Source organism: Pipistrellus kuhlii, unplaced genomic scaffold, assembly GCF_014108245.1.
Source record: "Pipistrellus kuhlii isolate mPipKuh1 unplaced genomic scaffold, mPipKuh1.p scaffold_m20_p_10, whole genome shotgun sequence".
Classification (NCBI taxonomy): Eukaryota; Metazoa; Chordata; class Mammalia; order Chiroptera; family Vespertilionidae; genus Pipistrellus; species Pipistrellus kuhlii.
The window spans coordinates 19570601-19586119 of record NW_023425405.1 but is presented as its reverse complement, the minus strand read 5'-3'; the positions used below and the strand labels follow the sequence as shown (position 1 = coordinate 19586119).

At 44.8% G+C, this 15519-nt stretch overlaps 2 protein-coding genes across 2 annotated transcripts in view; one reads left to right on the top strand and one right to left on the bottom strand.

Moving 5' to 3' along the window:
* Positions 1-15519, bottom strand: part of TBXAS1 (thromboxane A synthase 1) — a 137591-nt gene that overhangs the window by 96891 nt on the left and 25181 nt on the right. Inside the window, exons 3-4 of the mRNA XM_036428602.2 lie at positions 6746-6839; positions 3634-3686 (exon numbers count right to left, since the gene is read on the bottom strand). Coding sequence (XP_036284495.1) covers positions 3634-3686; positions 6746-6839 — 147 coding nt within the window. The remainder of the gene's footprint in view (positions 1-3633; positions 3687-6745; positions 6840-15519) is intronic.
* LOC118713710 (39S ribosomal protein L42, mitochondrial-like) lies at positions 10702-11296 on the top strand. Its single transcript, XM_036428613.2, has one exon. It carries the CDS (start codon positions 10722-10724, stop codon positions 11148-11150), a length of 429 nt encoding a protein of 142 aa, XP_036284506.1. The 5' UTR covers positions 10702-10721; the 3' UTR covers positions 11151-11296.

Genomic DNA, 15519 nt, shown 5'->3' with positions numbered 1-15519 from the left:
CACTTAGCAAGAATTATAGGATACACAGAGGCTAGATTCTGCTTGTTTAAGAGACTTTAGGAACACCTGAAGCATGAAGCAAGAGAAGTCATTTGAATGGAAAAGCCACTGGAAATGGCTTGCGTAGACCTGCAAGTTGGGTGGGGCAGGGTCTCAGGGAATCACCAGGGTAGGGCAAACATTGTGATCCAGGTTCATGGAGACTCAGATACGGTGCCCTCCTGCCAGCTCTGTGGAGAGGTCAGCAAAAGAACAATGGCCTTTGCCAGCACTTCAGTCCGATAGAAAGGTGCCATCCCCAGCTCTCACTCTGATGCCAGATAAATAATTTCTCCCTGTATGTCCCTGGCTCCTTTCAAGCTGCTGCTGCAGCACTAGAGCTCAGAGGGAGTGAGTTTTGAGTAAGTCCACGCACTTGCCCTTTAAGAGGAACTGCCTGAGATTCCAGTAGCCTCTACATCTCTTAGCCACAATCCCTCCTGGTTTTACAGTCCAAAGTTATGGGGACTTTTCCTGGCTTTGGGCTTGAGGGTCTGATGTGAGGCTGGGACCCCTTAGTCCTCAGGAGGACCTCCACAGCCAAGATACCTTTCTCAATTTTTATCTGCCACACATGGGCGAGGGACCAGCCCATTCTGCATCTCTGCCCCTCTACCAGTCTCAATGTGTCTTCCTCTTTAAATCCCTAGTCATAGGACTTCCATTAAGCTATATTTCAGGCAGTCTGAATGATAGTTGTTCTGTAATTTAGTTGTAATTTTTTATTTGATTGTGGGAGTATTCAAGTACTGCATTTGCCTATGCTGCCATCTTGACTGAAAGTAGGCAACACTTCTGTTTTAAAAGGTGAGCATATTGAGTGTCATCCAGATTATAGAGCTAAAATAGGACTTTATTCCACCACCGTACGGCCTCTACCTGCAGTAGTGGACACATTTCAAAAGAAGTCAGTATTTTGTGGCTCATGGTGTTTTTTTTTAAGCAGAGAAATGTGATATCTTTGTGTGAAGAAATTATACCATCACCTTTCTTTTTTCTCTCTCTCTCCTTTTCACCAGAGCTGGGAACAAAGAGTGGAGATACCACTGTAATTTCTATCTCTACAACCTCATTTGAAATCATTCTCTTTGATTTAAGTCTTCTTGAAATGAAAAGGATAAATTATGCTAACTTACTAGTAGTTAAAGTTGGGGAAAAGTTGATTGGGCATCCTGTTGTCAAGGAAACCAATTCGCTCGCTCTCTCTCTCTCTCTCTCTCTCTCTCACACACACACACACACACACACACACACAGCACTACACCACATCACCCACCAGTTAGTACAGTGTCCTTTAAATTCTTCATCTGATATGTTAAGATTACTTTAAAATACCCAGGGCTCTACTCTGAAAATCTGTACAAGGAGTACTCAGGGAAGTGGTTCCTAGAATTCAAGCTCAGTGAGACCTTTTTTAATTCTGGGGAAGCTGCTATCATTCTGAGTCAGTAGGGTGCCTCAGAAATGTTTGAGACAGTCTGCAAGGTCAGTGTCAAATCAACTGCAAAGTGAGACTATTAGAAAGGGAAAGGTGGAACAAGAACTTTTACAGAGCAATAGAACCACACAGGAGAAAGAAAGGTAAGCAGTTCAATTCCTAGAGCCTCTTTTGAGCATCTATCATGCCAGAAGCCAGAAGCGACACACACACACACACACACACACACACACACTCACACACTCACACACACACACACACACTCACACACACACACACACACACACACACACACAAAAGAAAAAAAAGACTAAGCTGAAAGAGATCTTAGAGAGTGAGATAGAGTTGCTTATTACTGAAAGATATGCACCATCTTCTTGTCCTTCCATCGGAGGAATATATCTTCCTGCTCCATCAATGACATGGTTGGCCACATGACTTCCTGCCCTGACTTTGGGTTTGGCCATATAACTTGGTTTGGCCAATAGGATATTAGCAGATATGGTACAGCAGACACTCAAAATATTCTTGTACTAATGAGCTGGCTCTCTTGAATCTTGGCCTTTACCATGAGAAGAGCCTGCCATGGCCTGCCTGCTGTTCCCAGGAGGATGAGAGACATGTGGAGCAGAGCTACCCCAGCTGAGCCTGACCTACATGAGCCACCTCCCCAGCTGACCTGCAGGTGCACCAGGAAGCTCACCTCAGCTTCCCAGCCAAGGGGGGCTCAGATCAGTCAATTCCAGACAACCCTTAGGCACATGATAAAAAATAATAATTTGTTGTTTAAGTCACTTCATTTTAGAGTAGTTTGTTATTACAGCAATAACAAACTCATACAGAGAGCTTCTAGCATAACATCTTAATTTATTATTTCACGGTGTCACATAGTCAACTAAAGAGTGCTTAAGCAGAACTCGGCCAAACTGTGAGTTTCCTGGGTAGGGCTGTGTCCACACAGGATACAAGTCAATCTCCTTTTGGAAATAATCACTAGGAGAACAAACATCACATATACTGGTGTTGAAGGGCTCACAAGACGCTGGATCCCCATTAGGATGTACATTAGGAACACAACAGAAATTTACTGCCCCCAGAGAAGCTATCACCGACCTGGAAGTCCAGAAAAGAGCTACTAATGTTACCCAGTGGCTAAGGATAAACAGTGTGACAATTGCCTGAACTGATTAGGACGCCACTGTGGAAAGACACATGTTGAGAGTCAATTGATTCGCGTCTGTGAAATCTTGAATAGGGCAAATGCTCTGAGCATGAGTTTGTTCATCAGATTCCAGAATTTCTTTCCTTTTTCCTTTTTCTTTTTTCCCCCAGAAAGTTGGGTGGTGTAAAAGGTAAAATTCAGGTAATAATAAAGGGAAGTCTATATTACTTTACCTGGTTGAGAACTAGGGTGACCCTATGTACATACAGGACAGCTGTAGTTTCCACTACTGTCCTGAGGTAATTATTAATAACACACCCTTTCACTTTCAAAAGTGTACTGGAATGGATGGTAGATGATATGGTCATACAGCTGACAGTATATGTTACAGTATACAGGTCCATATAGGGTTCAGATAAGTTCATAGGGAAAGACTTGCTATGGATTATGAAGGCAAATTAGACCAAGGCATGGAGGGCCACTGGTCCCATTGCAGCCCACCTTTATGCACCTGTTGCAAGAGACGGTGAAGGCACCCAGGGCCTGACCAACTGATCATTGTGTGTGTGTGTTTTTTTAAATAGGTTTTTATTGAATTTTTAGGGGAAAGGAGAGAGACACTGATGTGAGAGAACATCGAACAGCTGCCTCCTGCATGCTCCTACTGGGCATCATCAATCCTTTAACCCGGACATGTGCCTTGACCAGGAATGAAACCAGTGACCCTTTGGTGCGTGGGATGATGCTCAACCCACTGAGCCACTCCGGCCAGGGCTGGTCAGGATCTTAAAGACTGGGAAGTGGTGGGGTTTCAGGCTAACTGATGTTCCCTTGGCCAACTCTGGGGTCTCTTCTAGGAGCCTCACCTGATGGGCACTCCCTTTTGTGGATCCTCAAAGGATAGAAACACATATACCATCCCATCTTATTATTACTTCCAAACAACTCACCACACAAAAATCAAAACAGTAGGAGAATGGAGTTTCCCTCTTACCCGCACAGACGTCCATACAGCCTCCTGAGCTCCATTTGGCTTTCCCAGAAACCCTGCAGAAAACGCACACTAGAATAAGAATACTATTCAACAAAATGTCAAGTGTACAAACTTAGTATTCAGAAAAGAAGTCTGGAACAGCGAGAACGCAATTACATAAACAATAAAAAAGAATTGAAGTGATATTGCTTTCAAGTACTTTGGAGTATTAGAATAAACTAATAGCTTTAAAAATATATATGTTGCCAAGGAAAAGTCTCCTCCAGCTCTGCTTTCATGGACAGAAAAGATCATCTGTACTTAAACTATTTGTGTATAATTGCTGCTAAAATATTTGAAAACTGTTTGCTTTCCCAACTATGTTAACATTCCCCTCTGCAGTTTGGTTTATATTATTATTATTTTTGGCAAAGCTTCTTTTCACAGCCACTCTATGTGTAAACATCTGCCGAGTCTATCCAAATTATCACAAATTCTGAATCATCGTCATCCAAATTCAATTTTAACTAAAATCAACATATTCAGAACCTTAGAGCAACTTTATATAGGACAAAACATGACACATTTTGTATGGGAAATGATTATATGTGGAGGTACGTGGGGAAATAGGGGTGGAGGCTCAGAAAATGCTAGACTCGTTGTGTTGTAGGGATGGAGTTGTGTATAGGGATGGAGTATGTGCACAGAAACACACAGAAGAATTGTATGGGTGAAGAGTTAGAAACAGCAACACCCATTGTATTGTGAAAATGAAGTTTACATTAAAGCATGCCTGGGTTGTGATGGAGGTGAGAGAGTGGAAAATGCTAGCCCTATGTTGTGGGAATGGAGAATGCAAGAATAGAGGCAGATATAGGACGGGTGGGTGAGAGTTGGAAATTGGGGAGATCAAAGAGGTGGATGTCCTTGATGGAAATACATCCCATTTCCATTAAATCTACTTTCATGCTCTAAGCTTGCCATATAGCAAGGAAATCATATATGAATATAAAAACAGTCCCTGAAATTGCTGTGTTCTGAAATAACTTGGCAGAGTTTGTACATATAAGCATGACGAGCTGAAGAAGAGCATCCTGGAAGTTATCCAGAGGGAGGGGCACAGTGTTCTCTTCACATCGGCAGTCAGACTGTTTCCCTCCAAATGTTAATACCAAAGTAATTACTCAACTGAATGCAACTGATCACCACACAAACACACACACACACACACACACACACACACACACACACACAAAATATGTGAAATGTATTAAATTTCCTATCTGGGCTGTTGTTCTATTTTGACACTGAGAAATTTCTTCACACTTGCTTCAGGAATCTCACATGAAGCCCAGATGAGATAGCTGTGGGCTCAATGTTGTGAACTGGCCACCCTGAGATAGAGATGAAAAGAAGTGTTTAAAACACACACACACACACACACACACACTAAGATGAGAGCAACAACAACAATAAAGAGTGAACATGGCTGCCAGACAGAAAAAGGGACAGAGGAATGGATGATATAGTCATACAGCTGACAGTATATGTTACAGTGTACAGACTCATATAGGGTTCAGATAAGTTCATGGGGAAAGACCTGCTATGGGTTATGAAGGCAAATAAGACTAAGGCATGGAGGGCCACTGGTCCCATGGCAGCCCACCTTCATGAACCCATTGTTGTGAGAGATGGTGAAGGCACCCAGGGCCTGACCAACTGATCGTTGTATTAAAAAAAAAAAATTATATATATATATATATATATATATATATATATATATATATATATATGATGTTTTTATTGAATTTTTAGGGAGAGGGAGAGAGACACTGATGTGAGAGAGCAACTGAGAAGGAAGCAGGACAGAAATAGCTAGTGTGATTTTCTATCTGGCACGAAGGGCCTTCCTTTCTGGAAGGCGGGGGCGGGGGAGAAATTCTGAAAAGACCTCAAAGGGATATTATCAGGACTGGCCCAAATGTAGCCCTTCCTGCCTTCCACTTAGCAGCTCTCACACGCTAAATCTGTTGGGTCCTGATGTTGGGTTTGGTGGCAGCACCCCATGATTTAGCAGAATAGACTATTGCCTTCCGAGAACACGCCATGTGAGGGAACACAGAGTTTAGAGCATATAGCCCTGGGCCTATATCTATAAACGCAGACATTTCCACTTGCTAATCAGTCACTCTGACAAGTCAAAGGCCTCTCGCTGAACCAGCTTCCCTTCCAGCAACTCATGGCCATCCCCCCCATTTCCCTGCTCTAAAATTGCAGGCACATTTGACTCATCTTGCTTTGAGTTCTCTACATCTAATTAGTCTCATGAGGTACTAATGTCCCCAACAACCCCTCTCTTTTCACTGTTATTAGCTCCCTGGGCCAAGTCTTCACTTCACATCTAGACTTTAACAACAGTCAGATCCTACAGACCTGACCTAAATTCTCTCCCCTGCACAGTAATCACCCACGTTGCTGTCCCTCTCTTACTCACAAAGGAGAGCACATGAATGGTCCTTCACTTGCCTTTCTGGGCTGTCAGGGAATTGTTCCACCTTCCCTTCCCTCCCTCCCTCTCACAGCTGCATTCCTCGGGGGTCCCCAGTCTTTGGCTTCCAGGCTGCCCACCAAGTTGTGTCCTCGTTCTCAGGCAGGTGCATCACAGACATTGTCGCTCCGCCTCTGGCTTGTGTGTCCTTGTCTTTGTGTTCATTGCTCCTGCAAGACCCCTTTCTCCATGAAGTCCTCCAGGATGGATCTCCCTCTGCTCTGAAGGACAGCTACCTCATCTAGTGCTAGGATAGTTCTGATCTGGTGCTGTCCACCACTATTTGGTATGCGCCCTTGAGGGCATAAGTAACTTCTACTTCTTCCACGCTACAGGGCTGGCACATTTAGACACTAAGTAACTGGGGTTTTGCGGGGGGGGGGGGGGGGGGGGGGAAGGGGTGAATGGATGACAGGACTCAGTGCATATTGATGAGTGATAAGCAATAGGTCATTGTCATCACATAGCATCGTCCCATGCCAACCGCTCCAGGTGTGAGTGACCTAGACAGGAGCGGTGTTTCGGGGTAAAGCTGCACTGGGCTCAGCGTGTCTTACACTGCAAGGCATGGACAGCAGCCCTTACCTGGCGGAAAAATGTCAGGTTTCCAATAAAAGGAGAAGGCTTGGGATGTCTGATGCCCAGCTGCTCCAGTCTTGAAAACGCCGAAGTGGAGTACCTAAGGGGAAAAGCAAATTGAAAACCAGAGAAACTGAAGTTGGCATTCATGCTTTTGGCTTACAAGGTGTCAGAATGATTGAGTCCTCTGGAAGTGGTGGTAGGAAAAGAAGTTTCCAGTGACAATGCCTAAGGATTAAAGAGGTAGAGGCCTCTTCAGGGGAGTGAGTGGCATGGAACCCAGTAAATTACTCCGGATTGAGTGACCCCTGAGAGGTGATGTCCACATGCCCTTCCCCACCTAAAATGGCCATCAATACGTTGTTCTTTGAAACACATCTCTCCCTTCGCCTCTAAATCTACCATGAACAATTGTTTCAGAAGGCAACGGGCAAAAAGGCACAATGGTGAAAATAAGTTCCCTGTGCAAATGTGTCTATTTTCATGGTCAAAACTGATCCCTGCATGTAATTTGTCCCACAGCACATTTTTAGGGACAGAGTGTTCTCTCCGTCCCTAAAAATAAAAAAATAGGGGCGGGAGGAACACCCCATGGAGACGAGACCTCTTCACCAACCACGAACAACCTCTTCATGTCTTTGTTTTCACGGCCTGAAGCCATATGGGAAACATTTTCCTAACCAAAAATCAGGAAATGCCGCCTGACAGATTTCTATGCCACTTTCCAGGAGAGAGCGGCAGTCTGAGAAGTGCATGTGGCTGTCAAAACATTGGAGTTACTGGGATGTTTCAACAGTTTATGGGAACAGAGGGATAGCGCCGGGAAAGGCAGCGCTGGTTTTGAAAACCCTGGACATATGGCTGTGATCCCTGATCAGCCAGCTAATTAGGTCAAAAGTTCAGTTAGTTCGGAAAAATTAATGAGTCAAACTGGGTGTTTAGCATCATGCAGAGATCAGCCAAAGCTTAATTTAGGAGCAAGGAAAACTATGGAGGATCACTACAGCTGGGCTTCATAGCAGACCTGGAACTTTAAAAGAAAAAAATAAATAAACTCACTGCTGTAAGAATCACTCACGTATTATTAGAAAAATGGAATGTTTGCTAGAGTCTTTGACCTTCCCACTTAGCCCAGTGAGGAGCACTTCAAATAAGAACTTTTCATCAAACACTCAGATATTCAAGCAAAGGCCAGCCCAGCTTAAGGGTTGATTTGTGTTATTCTGAGCAAGGAGACTGCTTTAAAAAAACAAAAAACAAAACAAAACAAAACAAAAAAATGGCCACATATTTTTATTGATTTCTGAGATGAAGGGAGAGGGAGAAAGAGAAAGAAACATCAATAACGAGAGAGAATTACTGACTTGCTGCCTCCTGCATGCCCCACACTGGGGATCAAGCCCACAACCTGGGTATGTGCCCTGACTGGGAATCGAACCATGACCTCCTGGTTCATAGGTTGACACTCAACTGCTGAGCCACACCAGCCGGGCTGAGTATGCTTTTAAAGAGGCAGAGTAGGAAGAGGGTTCTGCTTCCAGCTCTCCTGACCCAGGTTGCCACCATATGGCTGCATTATCGGGTTTGAATGAATCCCCACGACCTCACATTTCAGTCCCTGTTCAAGTGTAATTACAAACCACAATCAAGAGCCATGTGCGAATTACATGGATTAGTCACGCCCACATTCCTCTTCATTAGCGTGTACCAAAGGTTGACAGCACAGGCTGCAACAGTTATTCTTTCAAGTCAGAGATGATAGTTTCAATAACTCCCCACACACCTAAGGGGAAAGGGCAAAGGTGGCATACCGGTCCCCTTAATGCTTCCCTCGGGATCTCAAATCTGGCTCCTAGGTTTGTGTCTTCATCAGTTTTTGTGAATTATTTTCTAAATATAATCTCTAATGGGCAGAAGGAAATATGTCATCTTGGGCCACATAATTACATCTTAATTTTGTAATTAGATGTCTTGATTGTCTAATTAAAGGACAAGAAGCCTGTGCCTAATTACACATGCTAATTATTATGCAAGTCCATGTCCTAATTATGTAACTCCACTTATGAACATACCGCTTGTGTGTCCCTGCACAAAATTCAGACATTTTCAAAGAGCTGGCATCAGCAGAGAATGTTCTGGTCACAGCCATCAACTCCACTTGCAGCCTAGACTCCAGTGTAGATCTGAAGGGTCTTCGGCTAGGCATGGCCAAATGCTGCCATCAGTAGCTAGACTCCTTGTACCAAAATCAGCAGGGAGAGGTGGCTGCCACCAGACCACTGAGCAAAATTGCAAAGAGGGTTTCATTTGTCTCCCTCCCCCTTCCTTCTCCGCACCCTTGCTTCATATTTCCTGGTCCCCGGATCCCCTCTGTCTCTCCCAACAGGCTCTTAACCCAGAATCAATGGGCTTCAGGAGTCAGAGGTTGAATTGTTCACTCCAAAAAAGATAAGTTGAATTCGCCCTTCCCAGTACCTCAGAATACAGCCTTATTTGGAGATAGGGTGTTGCAAATTTAATTATTTAAAATGAGGTCGTACCAAAGTAGAGTGAACCTGTAATCCATTTGACTCCTTATAAGAGGACGGCCCCGTGAATGAGGACACCGGGAGAATGCCAGGGGATGTCCGCGGCAGGGATTGACGTTATGCAGCGGCAAGCCAGGGACTGCCAAAGGCCATCAGCAAACCCCTGGAAGCTAAGAAGAGGCAGGAAGGATTCTCCCCTTCAGGTTTCAGAGCGAGCGTGGCCTGTACCGCCTTGATTTCAGACTTCCAGCCTTCAGCACTGTGGGATCGCAGATGCCAGTGCTTCAAGCCCAGTTTGTGGTGCTTTGTGATGGCAGTCCTAGCAAACTGATAAGCCAGAATACCCATGAATGAAAAAGGATTTTTTTAAATACCCTGCTGATGCTTTTAAACATTGTCCTTGTGAGAGAAATTTGCTCTTTTATGTCCAAATGTGCCATTAATTCCTGTGTCATCAAAAGAGTTCAGGTGGCCGAGGATGCTGCTGTGAAAGGCGGGTAAAACACAACTGTGCTGTGATATTTAGAAAAGCTTCCCTTCGTGTGGGCATGAATGCAAATGGATCCCACAATTATGCCCACGGACACGCATCACTGCTTACATTAAGGATACGTAGGTTGGAAAATGACAACAGAAGGTGGATGTAGTAGCTTCAGATAGCATCCTTTGATTTTACTGTGACAAATAACACCGTCATCTATTGCTACAGGACCCCAATCCTGTAAGGCCAGGGTGCACCTTATACTGCCAGTTTTCAAAGTAAATTGTGACAAATGGCTCATTTTCAAAATAAGATTCAATTTTTAAAGCCAAGACATTTCCCAACATTCCGCTTTCCCCAAGACAAAGCCTTTTCTTGATGCATTCAACAGGAGTGGCCAGCCCACTGTTCAGCCAATGAAGACACCCACGATAAACTGTGGAATATTTTGATGGATGGAGTATTACAGAGATGGTCAAGCTGATTGGAGCAAAAGAAGAAACCAGGCAAATGAGAAGCTGCCCTCCAGGATTTGCCTCTGCGTATCTTCAGTAGTCCATTTCCAACCAATTCTACCACATCCACATATATTGTGTGTAGATCCTGACTTAATGTTGGAGTTTTGGACTGTGCCTATAAAGGAGACGTGTCTGGGGTCCGGACTGTCAGAGCTCCCTATTTAGGGAGAACTGGATGTCACAGCTGCTGGAGGATGGGAAGGAGGCAGCCCAGAGCTCCAATGACTTTCAGCCTCTGCCTCCAGCACCACTGAACCAGGCTTTGGTGGCCCTAGCATCTAAACGGGCAACAGAGAAGTATTTTAAAGAAAATACTACAGGAGGCAAGATGGCGGGCTCTCGGTGAGCAGACATCAAGGGATGAAAAAAAGGTATGCCTAGAAGCAAATTTTGAAAGCATTTTCTCTTCAAATCTTTTTCTATACCACCTGATAAGCATCTACAATAGATTCACCATGGCCGTATCAGTAGTGAAATGGGTGATATCCAACAGAACTATTTTGAAACATTTATTTCCAATCCAAAATGGAGTTTTATACTGTGTTTGTCATAAATCCATATACTCTTCTCTTCCAGATGACTCTAATTGCAAAGTAGAACTTGCTTTGACATTTGATGGCAGGACGATAGTTTGCTACCATCCTTCTGTGGATATTCCATATGAACACACCAAGCCTATCCCTCAGCCAAATCCTGTGCATAATTATGAAGAAATACAGGATCAAATACTGAAAACCAGATTAGAAGTAAAAGAAGAACACTTAGAGCAAGGATCCATTATAGAACAACTTAGCAAAATGTTCTTTACTACTAAGCACCGTTGGTATCCTCATGGACAGTATCATACACGTCGTAGGAAATTGAATCCTCCAAAAGACAGATGATATTGAGGTTTTCAGTAAAATGCTGTCCTGTTCTCATTTGCCATTTGAGAAAATGCAATCGGATATATTCACTACTATGTTATATAGAAAAATAATAATAAAATGTCTTTTCATCTAAAAAAATAAAAAATAAAAAATAAAGAAAATACTACAATTGACTAATTGGTGGTCATTACAGTACAGAGTCAACGATTCCATTTTTATCTCAACTTTTCAGGGCAGGAGAGTTAGTTGAGTCAATAAATCTCAATTGATATTAAGACATTAATCTTCTAAATTCAGTTGTTTGGATAGCATCTTTAGAGTTTTTGCCTCATCTGTAAATCATATGTGCTGTTTTACTTCCTATGTCCTTTGAATAAACTTAAATGCATTTGTTTTCAAAGGAAACTCTATATCATGACCACAAATAAAAGCCATTTCCATAAGTAAAAGCGCATGTGAAAAAGGAATACCTCACAATGGAAAATCCCAAAAGCCCGTGAAGACCTCACCTGCACAAGGCAGTCCGCAGGCCAAGGCTGGCCCCAGCAGGCCACGTTTTAAAATGTGCCCCATCGAGGTCTCCCTGGCTCAGCTGATCATTTACTAGTCATACCAGGGCCAGAGAATGAGAACAATTCAGTTCTTTTTCAGCATTCATGTGGAGAATTAGATCAAATGAATCTATTGTCTTGGATCTCCTTACTCAGAACTAAAGAGAGCTGGTCTGCCTTTGACACTGGGTTTGTTCCAAACTATGATAGGCGTTTACCCTCAGAAGGGGTAGAGGTCCTAACAGTGAGCTTCTTTATCACTGTTAGGGCTGACGTTCCTGGGCATGTTCCCAACGAAGAGAACCATGGGGACGACACATATTCACTGCCCATCTCCGACGTGCCAGGCATGGCGCTGGGGGCCGGGAATGCTGCAGGGACATGGCATGAACCTAGTGGACCAGACAGACATTCAACGGCTAATGAGAAGCAATTAATTCAGTGTTTACATTACGATCCTTGCAGCAAAGAAGCATCATGAGGATGTGCCAGTTGAGATGCACCTTTGCATTTTGATCACTTAAGAGCATTTCTTCTGTCCAACTATTGGGTGGGATTTATAGAATAAAAAAAAAAAAATGGAAAGTGGTCTTTATGCTTATTGTTTCTCCCCAAGGCCGTTTTCAAAATATAGGGCCTTCCCAAGTGAATCCATATCCAGAAAAACCACTAAACTGAGGACAGGGGTGTTGAAGCTGGAGGGATAAACAGCCCCATCACCGCAGCCGTCTGATGGTCTGGGGGAGGGCTTAAAAGGGCTGGTGGTCCAGGTGGTCCAGAGCTGAGCTGGGGCAATTGTATGGGAGGAAATGCTGTCTCTGCCTTAAGCCCCATGTGCTTTCCAATGCCCGTCCCGCCTCAAGAAAACCAACTGAAGATATGTCCTGGGACTAAGGGCAGCAATGCCATGCTGTTGGAGTGGGTAGTTAAGCAGGAAGGAGACTCTGAGTAAGGCCCAGGGCCAGGCTAGCCTCAGCCTTGTCCCCCAGTCTCTGCCACTCGTCACAGGGTTGGTCACAGAGGGAGATTGGGAACATGCCTTTCGCTTCTGAGCCAGAGGGAATTAGAGGAGGAGGATGAAGGTGGAGCAAAGAGTTGTTTCCAATATTAATGTGCATGCAACTCATCTTCCTATTTTAAAAATAGATCAAAGCAATTGAATTATTCAGAAAATGAGTTAAGTGGCTGATGATTATGAAATATTCCTAGATTTTTTTTTAAGTATTTGATTGAATTTAACTAGAATAAGCTTCCCTAATCCCCACCAGAAAAAACAAAACAAAACAGTGACATACATAAATGCAAACCTGCCCCCAAAACCTCTCTTCTGGGTCAGGGGAGTAATGGCTTAGTGCCGTGCTGTGCAAACTGCAATTTGCAAGCCTCATGCGGCTCTTTGGCTCCTTGAGTGTGGCTCTTCCACAAAATACCACAGCCTGGGCAAGTCTATTTTGAAGAAGTGGCATTAGAAGAATTTTAAGTTAAAAAAAATTTGACTCTCAAAAGAAATTTCAATTATTGTACTGTTGATATTTGGCCCTGTTGACTAATGAGTTTGCCAAATACTGGCTTAGTGCATTTAAAAATATATACATAAAAAAAAATTTAAAATAAAATACTGTATGTCTAAATGCATTATTATATAATATATTTTAATTTATGCATTTAAATACAAATATATTTTAACTAGAGGCCTGGTGCACAAAATTTGTGCACAGTTTGGTAGTGTATGTCTCCCTCAGCCCAGCCTGCACCCTCTCCAACCTGGGACCCCTTAAGAGATGTCCAACTGCCCATTTAGGCCTTCCCTTGCCAGCATGGTCATACCTAATTGTCCTCCCCTGCTAGTCTGGTACCCCCAACTGCTCTCCCCTGCTGACCTGGCCACTCCCAACTGCCCTCACCTACATGCCTAGTCCCTCCAACTGCCCTCCCCTGCAGGCCTGGTCAACCCCAAGAACCTTCCTCTTCAGGCCTGGTCCTTGCTAACTGCCCTCCCCTGCTGGACTGGTCACCCCCAAATTCCCTCCCCTGCTGGCTTGGTCCTCCCTAAATGCCCTCCCCTGCAGGCCTGGTCCACTTCAGGCCTGGTCCCTCCCAACTGCCCTCCTCTGCTGGCCATTAGGCAGCCATCTTTGACCAAACAGGGGTAACCATCTTGTGTGTTGGAGTGATGGTCAATTTGCATATTACCCTTTTATTAAATATGATGTCCTTTCATAGGTTTATATGTTTAAAAGCAAAAAGCAGCCTCTTGGGTCTGGACCTTGAATTCCTTCCGTGTCAGGGGATTTAAGCCCAGACATGGCATCTCCAAAGCCCCCACCTCAGCCTGCTTGTCCCAGGAGCTGGAGAATCCGGCTCCTGAGAGGGGAAAAAGCAAGTCAAAGACTCTCTTACAAATTCCTTTCAAAAAAAGAATTTTGCTTCTGTGGCCTCATCTCTTTTGCGTTCCCCCAGTGCTGAGATCTACAGCCCTGCCCTGGAGAATGAAGCTGTCACCGGAGAGCCACAGGCAGCTTCTGGGGCTGTGGAGACACAGCCACCCAGGATGCATTTTTGCAGAGGCGGGAAAATAACTAGGTCGCCCCCATCAGCGGGAGCATCGTCATGAGACAAGTGAAAGGACGCTTGCTCCTCCTAGACAGGTAGGGGTCCAGGCCAGCCCGGGAGTTCATTTCCATCTCTCCATCTGCCAATTAGCAGACCGGGCCTCCCTGATAATTGTGCTCTGGAGGTAATGGCTTGTTTAAGTAATTGATGGTGGTGTCCTCACCGGGGAATCTTCGCACATCAAAAGATGTTGAGAAAGCCAAAATTCACCTAGCGTCTGAATTAATCACTTTGTCAAGCACAACAAAGGCTGTCTTGCTTTGCTAATAATCCCAAATGAGGCAGCAACCCTCAGTTAAATAAGGAAACTCTGGTGCCTTTAATTAATGTTCCAAAGAGCTCAGATTTGCTTTTTCACCACTTTATTTTTTACGAGAATGCGGGGAAATGCGTGCACAGCAGGTATTTTCCAAAAGTGCGGGAGCTTGAGACCGTGCTGCACTGAGGTTCACAGAGAAGGATCTGGGGGCTTTAGTGGACCACAAGGTCAGTGTGTGTGGTTGTGCCTGGGGTCAGAGGAAGTTGGCCCCAAAGTGGGCCACCCAGGCTGCCTGCAGTCTCAGCACTTCCCCTGCCCCAGGCCTGGCCATTGGGAAGCCAGTGCTTCCCCGCCTGGCAGAGCCACCTCGGCCTTTCTGAGCTGCACTCAGATCCACTGCCCTCCAGCCTGCTCTCTGGCTGACTCTCATCTCAAACTGTGTCTCAGAAGGCTCTCTTCATCAGGAAGCTCAAGCTTCCCAGTTTCCCAGCAGACTCTCATCCCCCTTTACCTGCTCCTTCCTGTTCCCCCTCCTCCTGGAGCCCCAGGCCAGCCTGGCCTTGCCTGGCACCCAGTGCCTCTCCAGGTCCCCACCAAGGTCATGGGGGCCAAGTCAGAGCCATGGGATCTCATGGGTCCAGACCGGGAGGCTGGTCTGATCGCAGCCACCTTTGAAAGGACGTTGACATACTAAGAGCCACCGGAAGCCAATGAGCAGGATAAAGGGATGGGATCTGGCAGTCACTCAGTTTACTTCAGTGATGCCATCAGAGGGCAGACACCATCCTGACCCCAGAGAGTGTATTAGGCCATTTCCCTTGGACTTGGGGAAACCCTGACAACAGCCTTCCATCTGCGATCAGTCCCCAAGGACGGTCAATTCTACTTTCAAAACATCAAGTGGGTTCTTTCCTTCCTTCTAACTGGCTTCGCCCTATCTCAGGTCACCCTTTTCTCTGCT

What these genes read in the sequence shown, in the direction of transcription:
- LOC118713710 (XM_036428613.2), top strand. Translation starts at nt 10,722, where the DNA reads ATGGCCGTATCAGTAGTGAAATGGGTGATATCCAACAGAACTATTTTG.